The following is a 13,252-nucleotide window of genomic DNA, read 5'->3' as shown; positions in this document are numbered from 1 at the left end:
CCGCAACTCTCTGGATCTGAGATCCGATGTCATGGCTAACAACTTTTGGCGTGCGGCCAGACCGCTATACCGTGACTCACTCGCCTGTGGAGACCTTGAAAATTCATCTGCGGAGTGAAGGGTCCGGGAGCAATTGTCTTTTTGGCCCTGAAACTCTCCGGACTCCACTGACTGCAAATTGACGGATGGACTTTTAGCAGGCTTATCGCACCTTGCCGGGAGGCTCTGGCAGAACGTCGTAAATTGTTAGATAAAAAGTGTGGGATTGTTCCCAAATGTGCCCATACACCGCAGTTAAGCAGCTGGATGAAACTGATGGGACTGGTCTCGTGTATTATATCCAGTGCTCAGCTAACGCCAGCGTCGAATCGACAATGTCAAAACACTGGAGCTGGCATGGCATCATAGCAAAGCATGAGGGCTCGTTTGACATGTGAGTTAGCGTGAATAGGTAGTTGACAGGAAAGCGGTTGATTCGTACTGAGCTATCTGCAGGACATATGGCTACTTTGCACTGGCATGTATGCTCGCTTTATTCAACCACAAGTGCTCGTTGCCTAGCTCATCGCTAGCCGGGGTTAACTTCAGATGCCGTCATCCGCCAATGATGTGGAAAACCGGGCCTGGCCTGGACCGTGGTCAGTAATCGAACGGTGGACAGTTATTCCAATAACGTCTGATGCGTATCGATTATGCACGACCCATTCGCGACGCTCGCTCTACCTGGCGAACAGGTGCCCGTCTCTTCCTGACCTCCATTCCTCGAGCTGTGCTCTACGGTGGCGGCGCGCAGCTTCCATTAGCGGCCACGGGCGTCGCCACCGTCGGCCGCCTCCCACCCGCGCTGCTAACGGGGCCAGCGGCGGCGGCGGCCTGCCGCGGAGGGCCGGCCGCGCGGCAGTGTCCCGTCGACAGCGGTCCGCGCCGCCGCCGCCATGGCGCTCCGGCTCAACAAGCCGCGCGATGTGGAGAAGGCTTCGTACTACGTCTGGTTCCTGGGCGCCCTGGAGAGCCGCGGCCTGCGCGGTCGCGAGTTCATCGCGCCCGTGGTCGACGAACTTCTGCGCAAGGAGCAGCACGTCGAGCCCACCAAGGTGACTCTGCAGGTGAGCGACAAGGGCCTGAAGATCGTGCAGCACGTGCCCAAGAAGGGCGGCAAGGGGCGTACGGAGCCCGTCAAGCACTTCATCCCGGACCACGCCATCACGTGCGCGCTGCAGGAGCCGGCGCCGGACCAGGACATCGTCAGCTGCATCCTGCTCATCTTCAACCCGGTCACCAAGTGTCCGGTGCACGTCCACACGTACCGCTGCGACTCGCCCGAGACGGCCGCCCTGCTGGCCAGCCAGCTGCAGACCCTCGCCGGCCGGCCCGACAACCGGGCGCACATTGAGCAGATCGAGGCGCGTCTCCAAGAGCGCGGCCTGCTGGCGGGCCCGGCGCCGCCGGAGCCGCCGCCGCCGGAGCCGGAGCCGGGTCGCGCCGAGTCGGCGCCGTCGAGCGGCGGCTCGGGCTCGGCGTCGGGCGCGCCGCCGGTGGCCACCCTGTTCGACTCGCTGGCCGCCGAGCTGCGCACCAAGATCGGCAGCCGCGACACGGGCCCGCTGCTGCTGCCGCCGCGCGACTACGACCTCGACCAGACGGCCGGCCGCACCGCACACAAACACGCCGTCCAGGAGGACTCGAGCGGTATCGGCTCCGACGACGCGCCCAGCCCCGACCACCGCGACCGCGACCGCGAGAGGACCTCGTCAGGTCAGTCACCGCACGGGGAGGGCAGAGGGCCGGGAGAGGGCAGCTGGGGTGGAGATAAAGAGGGGAGGGAGGGGTCACGAGCAGGGGTTATTTACGAGGCAAACGGTAAAAGATTGTTATTGTTACCTTGGCCAGAACATGTTGTGGGGTCAGTTTACTGTAGCACGTGTGTGTCAGCTCGCAAGTATGATGCTGCAGCCGATGACGTCATTTTGTTTTCAACATGGGGTGGGTGGGCCAAAGAGTCATGCTTTTGACACTGCCTTTAACCCCTATTGGTTTAATGAGCAACTTGAGCGTGAGACCTCACGGAATTAGATCGTGCCGATGCTTTCAATATAAAGCACCGAAGGGATGTGCCGATGCTGATACGTTTGTCGGGCTGCTGCAATAATGTTACGTCATGCTTTTCTTTATAAATTTATCGTTAAATTGGTTTTGATTTGACCCAACCGCAGCATACCCTTTGAGCTGTGTAACTGCCTTAGCTCACTTTCTAATCATCAATGTTTTGGCGCGGACTATTAAATTGGCTCGAGTTACATAGGTTTCACCACACATACATGGGCAAGACCAGTGTAACTAGCCAGTAGCCACTCGACCTGTCTAGCCACCGTCCCCCTCCCATCCCCTTCCCGATGACCCCGTCGGGAGTGCCGGTGGGCGGGCGTCGAGGGCACCCGGTCCGCACTCCCGGTACTCGCCGCGACCGGCCAGCCGAGCGGACCCATACGTGACGGGCGCTTTTCGGATGGCCGGCGGCAGCTAGCGGGCGCAGCCCTGACCCTTTGACCCAGAGCCGGACGGCACGGTCTGCAGCATGGCATATATAGGGGAGGGATGGACAGTGTCTCTGTACGGGCTCAGCCCCGGCGACTCACTAGGGTGCCTGCCCAGACCAATGTCTCCCCCTATATCCTATCATCCTCCCGGCTCTGAAATGGTCTCATTGGACCGAAAGGGCCTAACACAACAAAACAAAGTGTCTCTGCTGTCTCACCGCGGCCGGGAGACTGCACTGGCCAGATCAGTCGCCTGAGTGCGTGAAATTGGGCGCCGTCTGAGCGTTGGAGAGACGGTTGATGCAGCCAGTGACCGGCGGACTCGATATGGTGGGCCACAAAGTGTCGAGGCCTCTATCAAAAAGAGGCCTCGACACTCTATTCCTGCTGGAACAGGGCGTTCCAAGGGGTCAATTCAGCTCGCCGCTTGTCCTTTAGTCAGTTTTCCGAAGCGGTTATCCGACCTGAGGTCCTGTGCGACTTCCGGTCCCCGGCCCCGCCCCGGTGCGGTCCCGGCCTTCCTAGCCGACTAACGGGAGACTCGGAGAGCGTCGGCCGTTTGTCGCGTCACGGCTGGGTCCCGGCGGACAGCGACACGGACATCTGCCAGAGAACGGTCATTAGCGGTGGTCGGCGGCGGGCCTCTGATTGATGGCGATTGGCTGCTGAGCGGTCCTGCTCGGCAGATCGGACCGGTAAAATGGACCGGCAGACCTATCGGCAAGGTAGACACTAGACCGGCAACCCAGACTTGCAGTCTGCAGACCGGACCGACAGACCCACCGGCAAAGCCACGGGTAAATACAAGGGCTGGCCCGTCGCCAGACCCACTGGCAGACCACGGCCAGACCCACACAGACAGACACACCGACAGACCCGCCGATTGGTCCGTCGGTAGATGAATGGCAGACCAGAGCGGCCAACAGCTGGCAATGTGGCACAGCCGCCGCCGCCGGCGACTATCACTCGCCCGTCTGTCCGTCTGCAGCTCAGTTGACCTCGCGACCGCCCGATGTAAGTTCGTACGCTGAACGTGCCATGGGTCAAGGCAGCGTGGTAATGACCGAAAGCGGCCGCCATAAGGCAAGGTTCATGCCGCTATTGTTCGCTGTCTCCAACTAACAGCTTACCACGCGCCCATTGTGGTTCGCTGTAGAACGTCCCATTGACAAGCAATCGCAGAATAGACCCACTTTCCACAAATATAAGCTTTTCACTGTGCCGCTCGCGCTGACTGCGGCGCGCATGGCACCGCGTCGCCGGGGATTCCGTGAGGCGTGCGTGTGTAGCCCGAGGGCCATCTCGGGCGCTCTCACTCTTCCATCGTCGTCACGGGCTGTGCTCAACGCGGCCGCGCGACGCGCCCGAGCCTCCGACCTCCAAACCGGGCGACAGCCTCGCCTCGCCAAACCGGGCTGCGGCGGAGCGGGCGCCGGCTGGTACTCCCAGAGGCCGGCCTCCTCCGCCGACCGACGTCCCGCGGCCCACCTGGAGCTCCTTCTGAGGAGCTGGAGGGGCCGGGACGATGTCAAACAGCTGGCGGTCCTGCGGTTCTGACCTGCCGCACCACGCCGGCCGGTCTGTGCCACCAGAAGATCGCCTGGAATTTACTGCCGTTTCAGAGGTCTCGCCGCCGCCTCCGCCTCCGCTTCCGTGTTGGCTCTTCTCACTCACAAACATTCGCAGTACAGGATTCACACACGCACAGACAATACCAATCCCACACACGCTCACTTAGAGCTCACGTGATTACAGGCACCCTCATGCATACACAGGGCCCATACAATTACACACGCTTACATACTCATCGTGCACCCTCTATGCATGCATAGGTGCTACACCGGCATGCATGCATGCACACCATTGCGCGGAAACGAACGGCTTACGACGCGGTCAGTGTCCGTCCGGGAAATGGGTCAATATTGCCGGCTGTTTGGCCGAATTCCGGTCGCGTGGGATCGCTGCCAGAAGGCGGTGTGCGGGATGGCTTTCTCCGCGGTGGAGGTGGTGCGATCCTGCGGGCCGGCCGTCCGCCTGGGGTGCTGTGTGTGAGTCACTGACTGCGGAGGCCGGTGGGACTGTGGAGGGGTGGATTAGTGGGGGACTGAGGAGAGCGATGTCCTGCTGAGTGGTGGAGGGTTGCTCTGGCACCACCTCCCGGAGAGACTCCAGGAGGGCCACCGCTGAGCTGCACACCGAGCAAAAACGCGCCCAGGCTGCGGTTTCGCTCATGGTATCGCGACAAAACATCGGACGAAAAAAACATACCGAGCGGAGATGCAGGACAGCGGTGACAGCGTGACCCGCTTAAACATCACAGCTGCAGACAGCATTCGAGTGGCTCTTGGGGGAATTGCAGACGCGTACAGGTGGCCTGCTGATCAAGACGGCTTGTTTGGTGTCTGAATATGTTTTGGAAGAGGTCTTAAGTTTCACCACATTTGAGAGACGCCTCCAAATGCGTGACGTTGTGCCAATTAACAGTTATAACGAAGTGGATCTTAACGTTCCGCACAAGCCGTTCTGGGTTATTCCGCATAGATACGGCTATCTGCTTCGCAGACAATGGAGCGATAATAGAACGCTCCACATATTTTCATAACGCAGCGCGGTCAAGGTCTACATATTCTCGATACCGGCTCGGATAGCTCCGGCTGCGTCGCATCTGACCCAACCGTCTTCTCTGGTCCGGGACGGCGCGGCGCGAATTTGCGTGGCACCTCTGAACGCTGCCGCTACCAGACGGATCCGACCTGGGTGGACACACCCGTTCCGGTGCAGAGGAGCGGCGGCTGTTCCGCCTCCCATCCGACAGTCCGGGTGCGGCACTGACCCAGTGCCGGTGTCAGCGGCCGCCAGCCGTACCGGAAGCTGCAGGCACCGGCGGGCGATAGCCCAGCGTCAGAGGTCGACGCTCAATGGCACGGTCGCCCGGTGTGGCACTGTCGCTCACAATGGGTCGTGGCACGCGCCGCGGGCAGTGTCGGACTGGCTGTTGTGTGTTGTTGGGGGTGGGGTGGACCACCCGGTGGGGTGTTCATACAAACACCACGCACACACATCACACACACTCGGTCCCGCCGATGTGTGTGGGCCGCTGAGAGAGGATAGAAGCACCGCTCACTCACACTCAGCCCCGACCGCCTCCCTGGTCGGGAAGTAGGACTCTGGAGTCTGGACGGTGACTTGGACGGTTCACCGTATGCTGAATCGATATGCAGGACGCGCCGGGTGTCGTGCAGAGTCTCCTCTCGCCGGCGGGCGCCGCTGCAGTCAGCACACGATTGGGTCAAAAGGTCACCGCCGCGCCGGCCGGTGCAGTGCGCGCCCCGTCCGGAACCCGTTCGACGAGCGTGGCCGCGTTTCACCGCACACCAGAACCGGTCGCTATAGATGCCGATTGATTGTAGTGACATGACCAACCACCGAAGGAAGACCAAGCCTTGCAGAGGTTTTGGGTTTTAAACTATTTACGGTTGTTCGGATTATTTGTTTGGTTGGGTTTTCGGAGCTCAGGAACACCTGAGAACGGTATCTCACTTTCACCGGTCAAGGAGATGGCCGGCCGATGCGGCGGCGGTGTCTGACCGCGTTCGGAGCCATCTGGGAACCACACATTGTCTGGTGGCCGCTGACCACTCGGGCGGCGTTAATCTGTTGTCGACAGGCTGCTGTGTGCGCGACGGCCAGTGCAGAAGCGGGGTCACCTTGGCAGAGACCAGTTCTGGGCAGCTGTCCGACTTTGAGTCGCCGTCTTTTTTTCGTTCGCTTTCGGATAGCTGTGCACTGTCGTGGTAAAGATGAGGAATGATTGTAAGCCCCGACTCTCGAGATACGGTACTGCTATGTGCCAGCATCGGCATTGTCGACGGTAATTCTGAACAATATGTATTGATGACTGTTGAACTACTGAAGTCTGCTTGTCGGGATGACCGGCAAGAGATGGCTTTTAAAGGCGTTTTTCCCTTTTTACATCAGACTCGTTCAAATAGCACTTCTTTTTGTTGGTTTTGTAATTCGTCACCGAAAGTAGCCCCATGAAATCGGTCATCTGCACTCGCCCATAATTGGTTGTCGCCGAGCCACTTTCTCGTCTATCGGATGTCGCGCGGTGGTCGGTAATGGGCTCCATTGTCGCTGCGGCCAGCCGAGTGTGTCACTGCCCCGGTCGGCCGCCACTGAAACGAGCCCTGTTTGTCGCACGTTCCCTCGGCTGCTAATCGGTGCTCGTTTGAGCTTGGTGACAACTCAATGCGCCCAGGAATCGTCGAGTTCATTGCTTAATCAACCATAGAGTGATTGTGCCAATTGCCTTCGTTTCTCATTCGACCGTATTTGCCGGTCGGACTGTTCTTGTGTTCATTCATTGTTTAAACCCTAGTTTGATGCATCTTTATTAGCCCACTTCGGTGGTCAACAGATTCAGGTGAGCCCGGTCTCAACTCAACGCTAGAAGCGCTTTTAGGGCGTGGGCTGAACATTTGGTGTTGACTCGAGAATCGATTCTCCGTTTCACCCGCTATCACCCCCATCGGACCAGAGTGGCCTCTAAAAACCCGTCCAGGGCCGGCCGCTATAGCCAGTATCACGGTCCGGCGCCGCGACTGGTAGGGTTAATTGGCCGCGGGGAGCTGTGGGGCCTTGGCCGGTGGCCGTGCCGACCTGCCTCTCCGACACTTCACGGCACTATCAGTACACGGCTGGTTGGCGAAGCTCGACCGTTCTGTGCTAAATAGCCCGTCTCGGCGGCGTGGGTGTGTTTTAGGACAGCCCGCTGGCGCTGCAGCCCGGCCGGCTGACCGACCGACTGGTGTTCGGCCCGCCTCTCCCACTCTGCACTCGGCTCTGCCGCGGGCGCCCGCCTATTTAGGTTAAGGCTTACTTCATCCCCCGGCCAGAACCGGTCGTCGAATTACACAGTTTGTCACGACCCGGGGAGGGGGTCCAGTGGAGACGTTGGTCATCTGTCTCCCCGCCTCCCTGTGAAAGAATAACTGGCGAACTGGTGACATGATTCTGATAGAATAACTGGCCAACGGGTGACACGATTCTCTGGTAATTGGGGTGATGAATGTGTCCAGTGCCAAGGTCAGCTATCAGCCGCGTTCAGATCATAGCACGGTTAATGCGCTAAGTGCATGGCGCAACTGCGCGCTGGGGCGGATTGTGCCCGCTTGCTTCGCTTCTTTTTGCCCCTCCTTGGCTCTCTGAAAGCAAACATTGGATGAGCTGGATGAAAATATGAGCTTGGACTACCTTAGCTTAGCCGAGTTCTGATCAGCTTATCTCTCGCAGTTCTTGTGACTGGACACCACGGCGGACAGTTGTCATTCATGATCCTGCGTTGTTTCTTGATGGCGTAACGGTGTTACGCAATGAGGATAAAGACTGCCATTACAATGCAACATGTCTCAAAACATTTTCTTAGAATGACAATCTTATGACACAACACACTATTTTAAACCATATGTATTATCCACCTACTATGGACGTCAAACCCCTTGAGACCCCACTTTTTTGCGATAATTTTTAAATGCGTCAACTCTCGTTGACAATATTCTGGCAATGTGTGTTTTAGAACCTGCCGAAACTTTTATTACTAAGGTATTTTGACGCCAAACGATTATGAAAGGTACTTCTCATTCACTGGTAATGTTAAATTTCACGGAGCGAATCTGCTCTTTGGGTAGAGGCTACGCGCTCATGGGGCGGAGCCACGCAATGACGTCAGCGCTAAGCTCCGCCCTACCCCTCCGGCGCTCCTTGCCCGGCGACCGGTCACTCGCGTCTCTCGCTCCATTCAGGCTTGATGGTGGGCGGTAGCTGGTAGCGTTAGCGGGCGCTGGTAGATGGCATTTAGAGCAGATGGCGCTGGTGGCGGGGCTCGAGTGTGGCCGAGCGCAAGCCTCTGCCCGGGCCTGAATTGACCTTAGCATTACGAGTGAATGAGAAGTACCTTCCATAATCGTTTGGCGTCAAAATACCTTAGTAATAAAAGTTTCGGCAGGTTCTGAAACATACATTGCCAGAATATTGTCAACGAAAGTTGACGCATTTAAAAATTATCGCAAAAAAGTGGGGTCTCAAGGGGTTTGACGTTCATAGTAGGTGTACCTACCCTTGGCCTGGATATTAAATTTTCGTGGATGGAAACAAAACCTATCTGTTATCATTTGTTTGCCTTTACCTCTTTCGTTGTTTTGATCAGGCTAGAAGATCTGGTGTTGGCCATATGGTCACTAAAGGCCATACAAGAAGATCTGGTATGGCCTTTAGTCGAGTTCTTCTCTTTTAGGTACACTGTCACTGTCATTGTACCTACTCGTAAGTCGTATGTGATGCTCCTGTCTGATTTCGTTTTGAAGCCGTGGACGCCCGTCGAGTTTCCTGCTTTGCCCTTTGGTCAAAGCGCATTATAGTCTGCAGTGGCTACTGGCTGTAGTCCCTCACTGGTCTCTGTTGCGCCTCTCGCAGCCCGATTCAGTACCTATGTAGCGCGTCTCCCCGCAGCTCAAGTCGGCCCGCAGTGTCTTTTCCCCGGCTGGCGTCGGTCTCTGTAGTGGCTCTTCCAACGGCTCGATTCAGTCTATAGTATTTCCCCTCAGTCAACCTGTAGTGTCTCTCCCCACACTCAGTCTGTAGTGTCTTTCCCAATAGTCAGTCCGTGGTGTATCCCCACAGTCAGTCTGTATAGTTAGTCTCTCCCCCGGCTGGCGTCGGCCTGTCTGTGGCCAGTGGGCCGTGACCTGGCCGGGGTGAGTGTCCCGTCCGTCCCGTCCCGGTGCGGTCCGCTATACTCCCAGATCGAGCCATATGGCGTCTGGCCGCCGGCCACGCCGCCCTCCGAGTGCGGCATCAATCAGACCGCCGCTCCGGACCGGACCAACGAACGGACCAAATCGGTCCGGACCGAACCAGACCGGACGATCGGACCGGGCTGGACGAACGGACCAAATCGGTCCGGACCGAAACAGACCGGACGGACGGACCAAATCGATTCGGACCGAACCAGACCGTACGAACGGATCGGACCGGACGAACGGACCAAATCGGTCCGGACTGAACCAGACCGAACGAACGGATCGAATTGGACTGGACCAAACCAGATCATCGCGCCGGACCGGACCGGACGAACGGACCAAATCGGTCAATACTGAACCAGACCGCCGCGGCGGATCAGAATGGACCAGACGAACGGACGGGACCGTCCATAGCACTTTCCATCTATGACAATGTCCCGGACGGATGGTCAGGATAGGCTCAATGGCAGCTTACCTCCCCTGAAAGTCTGGTTATTCGATGATGCCAATTGATTTGCCAATTACTCCCTGCTTTATGGATCAAATATCAAACACTTTTCGCTAAAAGATTGATCACAATGGCTAATGAAATGATGTCCGTTTAACCAGTAAGAGAGTCCCAACTCCACGAACCGAAACCCGGCCATGTTGACCGGAGGGTCTGCCGGGTCTCACCATCCGGCCGGTCATTCCGCTGCCGCTGGGGAGCAGAGTGCCGCCGCGTCGACCGGTCCCAGGCGTTAGTGGTGGCGAATTCTCAGTGGCGGCCCGGCGGAAACCCTACCGACGCGGGCTCTGCCCCGCTGGCCGGAGCCGATGGCCGTGTCTATATGCTGCCGGTAATGCCCTATAATAATTGTGGGAACACTTTCCACCGCGGATATCTCCTCAAGTATAATGATTTTATTATGGTAATTTGCATGTCAGATTGACTAAAAACTTCCTAGTCATAACTTGGCTTACCATCTGTCAGCGAATTAAGTGAGTTAGCTATCCCATGAGAACTGCGTTTTGTTGGTGTCTGATAACTGGTTACACCCTTAATGAGTGCAATAAGCGAACTAAAGAGTAGGCATTAACCGTTTCCATTTGAGCGAATGGCCATGACTTTATTGCGGTTCTTTTACAAGAAGTGGTCACATTTAACCAAGGAATGCCCGCTGCTGAACAGTATCGCTATTCAGCCATTGTATGTACAGGGTGTCTCAAAAGTTCGTTCACAGGTACCAGCCATGCTTTTTTGTCAATAATTCTGAATCAACAAGAAATTAACAGTCGAAATTTTGCATGGGCATTGGTGACAACCTTCCTCAAGCAGTCTCATTGTTTTCAAGTGCATTCGACCCTTCATGAGCTCACAAAAAGGGTTCACCTTTGACCATGGGTCAGGCACGAAAATGTAGGTTGCAAAGTCGGGTATGTTGTGAAACTCTCTGTTTCAGGAGTAATGGGAATGGTTAAGTCGGAAACGACACATGGCTAAGTGTCGGCGAGGATGAGTGCAACATGATGATCATCTCATAAAAACGGTGGCTAAAATTTTTGAAGGACGAAACCATGCGAGTCTAACGGCGTTTTGAACGACCCTCGCACGACAGCAGACTCGTGTTCCGGAAAGCAGCTGAAAATGCGGTCATAACTATTGAAAACTGGCTTGGAGGTCACAGACAGAGGTTACCCATTTTCAAAAAGTGCAGGTCATCGTAAAATAAAGACAAATTATAATTTAAAATTGTTTATAATATCTATAACGCTAATTTTTGGGGACAATAACACAAAAATCGTCAATGCCAAGGACACCAGACCCTCCAAAAGTGTCAGTTATTGTAAAATTTTATCTAACGAAGTTTCAAGAGGCAGATCTGCAGCGAATAATTTTCTTTTAAACACAAAATCCCGATAAAACCACACGATGGACAGGTTTGGGCCGTTCACAAAGCAGAACATCTCCCGAGGAAAACACTCCGCAACCGAGCGAAGGTCTTGGCATGGGGAATGACGAGCGCTTGGAATTTGCAAAATTTGCACAATGTGTCTGAGAAACAGACGTCCGACACATTCTGCTACCATATGATGCGAAAAATTTACTCCTGGTACTTCCCGTTTGTTCAGGACTGGGGTCGTTTTGAAAAGGAAAATGGCGCTTGGGATGTCGGCGCCAGTCATTCATGAAGGAGTTAGCGCCAGAGAATGCCTACAAAATACTCAAGAATGGTGTCGATGCAAGCTGTCGGCTTTCAGGGAAAATCATATGTTGCCGGGGAGCTAGTCAAAACTAAATCCGACGCAGAAATTGCAGGGGATTCCCCTGCAAGAGCTTGAAAGCTGGTAACCTTTTATCAGCCTCCGGCAGCTGACGGAACAACAAAAATCGGTATGGGCAAATATTTTTGGAGATACAGCAAAGGGGTTGGTTTCCAACCTTCTTAATCAGTTGTCAAAGCATGCATATTTGTCTAGTGTACACACAGACACCAAAACCTTATACTTTTGGCCGGTTCTTATATGCTTTATTGGCATGGGAAATGTGTGAACGAACTTTTGAGACACCCTGTAGTGCACGCTAGATCGACCGAGCGAGTCGACGGCGCAATTTTTCCGTTTGGCTGCTGCGCGCGGTCTTTCAAGTCTGCACTGAGCCAATCAAGGCGTCCGACATTGTCTCTCAGATCTGTCAGCGGGGCTCCCAGTTCTGTCCCGACTCCCGAGCTAACGGAGCTCTCCAGCCGTCACTGCCGTGAACACTGCCGCCGACCGCTGAAAGGCGACCCGAGTCGCTCCAACAATTAGAGGCCATTGTCTGTGCTGCTGGAAGAGTCCCATTGATGGGGGACGCGTTAGTGGACGCCCCTCAATGTGAGGTGCCCTTGTCTGGTCTGCCCAGCTGATCGGAGTCGGTGCTAAGAGCTCTGCCCAGGCCTGCTCCCTCGTCAGTGGCCTGCTCTCTATCCACTCCGCATCCATGCCCACACTATTTTGTTTCCCTAAAGTCTCTCTCTCTCTCTCTCTCTCTCTCTCTCTCTCTCTCTCTCTCTCTCTCTCTCTCTCTCTCTCTCTCTCTCTCTCTCTCTCTCTCTCTCTCTCTCTCTCTCTCTCTCTCTCTCTCTCTCTCTCTCTCTCTCTCTCTCTCTCTCTCTCTCTCTCTCTTTCCTCTTTCCTCTTCTCTTTCCTCTCCTCTTTGCTTACCGGGCCGGTCTCCTTTCATCTCGCTCATCCTCTCCTCTCGGCCGCCTGTGACGTCAGCGCACCTCTCACACGACCCCGCCCCCTCTGTGTGACCTCGGACACCCCTCTGCTGACCTCGGACACCCCTCAGTGACCCGCGGGCTGACCAGCGCTCTCCCGGGCTGCGTCATTACACCACCGCTGCTGATGTCATGTCAGGGACAAACCACTCGTCAGACCGGTGGTCACTCGACAGAGACGGCGCCCCTTGGCGGTGACCCTCGGCGGGGGCCCCGATGATGACAGTTCTGCTCCCCTCGACCGTGTCACATCGGACACTTACAAAACAATTGCCGCCTCGCGTTGCCAGTTGCCACATTGGAAGACGGACCCTTTTACTTTTGTCTCGTCTCGTTGGTCTCGGTATGCATGATTGGCGTCGTCGTTATTGCAGTGACCGTCGCCGCTCGGGTGAGTGTGAGTGTGAATCTGAGTGTGAGGGTGGGAGGGAAGGTCACGGATACCGTCAGATCCTCCCAGTGAAGGCGCTGTCCCTCTCGGAGGCCATAATGGATCGGCTCGATACGGTATATCCGATAGTTTCGCCTGGCTGGTGCCTGACGAGCCGTTTCGCTGGATGAGCGAATATTACCTGGTGTTCCCGGCACGCCCAGGACGTCAAGGAACCACACCGACCCCCCCCCCCCCCCCCTCTTAGCCACGCCCTCCCCGCGCCGTGCCGAGCCGGGC

At 56.2% G+C, this 13,252-nt stretch overlaps 1 protein-coding gene across 1 annotated transcript in view; it reads left to right on the top strand.

Moving 5' to 3' along the window:
- The first annotated feature begins 918 nt into the window (after positions 1-918).
- LOC122370136 (splicing factor, arginine/serine-rich 19-like) overlaps positions 919-13,252 on the top strand; it is a 31,980-nt gene continuing 19,646 nt past the window's right edge. Inside the window, exon 1 of the mRNA XM_043345439.1 lies at positions 919-1,755. Coding sequence (XP_043201374.1) covers positions 936-1,755 — 820 coding nt within the window. The 5' untranslated portion in view covers positions 919-935. The remainder of the gene's footprint in view (positions 1,756-13,252) is intronic.

Source organism: Amphibalanus amphitrite, unplaced genomic scaffold, assembly GCF_019059575.1.
Source record: "Amphibalanus amphitrite isolate SeventyFive unplaced genomic scaffold, NRLGWU_Aamphi_draft 001101F_arrow, whole genome shotgun sequence".
NCBI lineage: Eukaryota > Metazoa > Arthropoda > Thecostraca > Balanomorpha > Balanidae > Amphibalanus > Amphibalanus amphitrite.
Note: the sequence above shows the minus strand (reverse complement) of the source record. Positions and strands in the feature narration are given on the sequence as shown.